At 39.0% G+C, this 1611-nt stretch overlaps 1 protein-coding gene across 1 annotated transcript in view; it reads left to right on the forward strand.

Annotated features, from left to right (window-relative positions):
- The window catches only part of LOC101988201 (complement C5-like), a 101889-nt gene that overhangs the window by 88757 nt on the left and 11521 nt on the right, over positions 1-1611 (forward strand). The window contains exon 34 of the mRNA XM_005345998.1: positions 1144-1246. Within this exon, the coding sequence (XP_005346055.1) occupies positions 1144-1246 (103 nt within the window). The remainder of the gene's footprint in view (positions 1-1143; positions 1247-1611) is intronic.

The following is a 1611-nucleotide window of genomic DNA, read 5'->3' on the forward strand; positions in this document are numbered from 1 at the left end:
GGAGGGAGGGAGGGAAGGAGGGAGAGAGAGAGAGAGAGAGAGAGAGAGAGAGAGAGAGAGAGAGAGAGAATTTCTATTTTACCCACTTTGCTTTTTCTTAACTTCAAACTATCAAAATTCCTAGATAAGAATCTTTGAAACACCAAGTTTTTCGTGGAGTACCCATGCTTGAAAACTTAGAAAACAGGCAGGAGTAAAGGAAAGAAGGAATACAGCCAAGCACAGTCTCACCAGACAGATAAAGGAATGAACGGTAGGGTTTGTGTTTGTTAGGGTTAGGGTTAGCGGTTAAGATTAGGGCTAGAGTTAGGGTTTGGGTTAAAATTAGGGTTTGCATTAGTGTTAGTGTTTGGGTTACTGTTTAGGTTAGGTTAGGGTTTGCATTAGTTTTAGTGTTTGTGTTACTGTTTGGGTTACGTTAGGGTTTGCATTAGGGTTTGGGTTTGGGTTAGGAGTTTTATTAGGGTTATGAGTTAGGGTCACTGTTTGGGATAGGATTAGGTTTGTGTTAGGGGTTTTGTTATGGTTACTGTTTGACTTAAGATTGGTTTGGGGTTTTTTAGTGTTCTCTTTATGACAAATAACTAATATTTTACTTGGAAGTAGTCTGTTAGAAAAAGAACCAGAATACCAATTAAGAAACTGATTCATAGACTTCTCCGCTCAAGCAGCTGTGTGACCTCGGCAAGATGCCACACTTCAATTTTAATGTCATCTGCTCTCATGGACCGGATGATTTCTCTGCTCCAGTGCTGGTGTTGCTGGCCAAGGAAATCACTGGAATAGATAGCCCAACGACCCTCTGCAGCTTTAACACTCACGGGTTCTGACCCACATACCACAATACATAGAACCAAATCTAAAATTTAAAGGCTGGTGGCAGGCACAGTGGTGCACACTGTTAATCTCAGCACTAGGGAAGGAAGAGTTTGAGATGAGCCTCAACTACATAGCTCCATAGTCTCGGGGAGCCAAGGCTACATTGTGAGGCCCTGTCTCAAAAAATACAAGCATCTATCCATCCATCCATCCATACATACATACATACATACATACATACATAAAGGCTATTAAGGAATGAGGCCCTTTCTTTAAAAATCTTATAATTTATTTAATTCTTTCCTCAATCTCTGATTTGTTTAGCTACAAGGCCAGCAAGGGGGAGTCAGCATCCGGGTCCTCCCACGCAGTGATGGATATCTCTCTACCAACCGGAATTGGAGCAAACCAAGAAGATTTACGTGCTGCAAGTGTTTCTTTTGAGATGCTGTGAATGTTGGGGTTTTTCCTGTTATTTTATGGGAACAAATATATAAAATAATATATTTAATATTTTTATTTGTATATAAATATATTTTATATATAAATATATTTAACATATTTATATATTTATTTTATATATAAATATATTTATATTCTTTTACTTGAATACCTCACTCTTGTACAATTACGCAAAATATTCTTCCCAAAACAAAAATCTATGATTTTTATGGAAATGAAAAAGAGCGTCACTTAACCAAAGCATGTGAGCATGCGCAGCAATGGGAGCACACCAGCAGTGTGAGCATGCGCAGCAGTGTGAGCACACCAGCAGTGGGAGCATGCGCAGCA

Source organism: Microtus ochrogaster, chromosome 4 (assembly GCF_000317375.1).
Source record: "Microtus ochrogaster isolate Prairie Vole_2 chromosome 4, MicOch1.0, whole genome shotgun sequence".
Lineage (NCBI taxonomy): Eukaryota > Metazoa > Chordata > Mammalia > Rodentia > Cricetidae > Microtus > Microtus ochrogaster.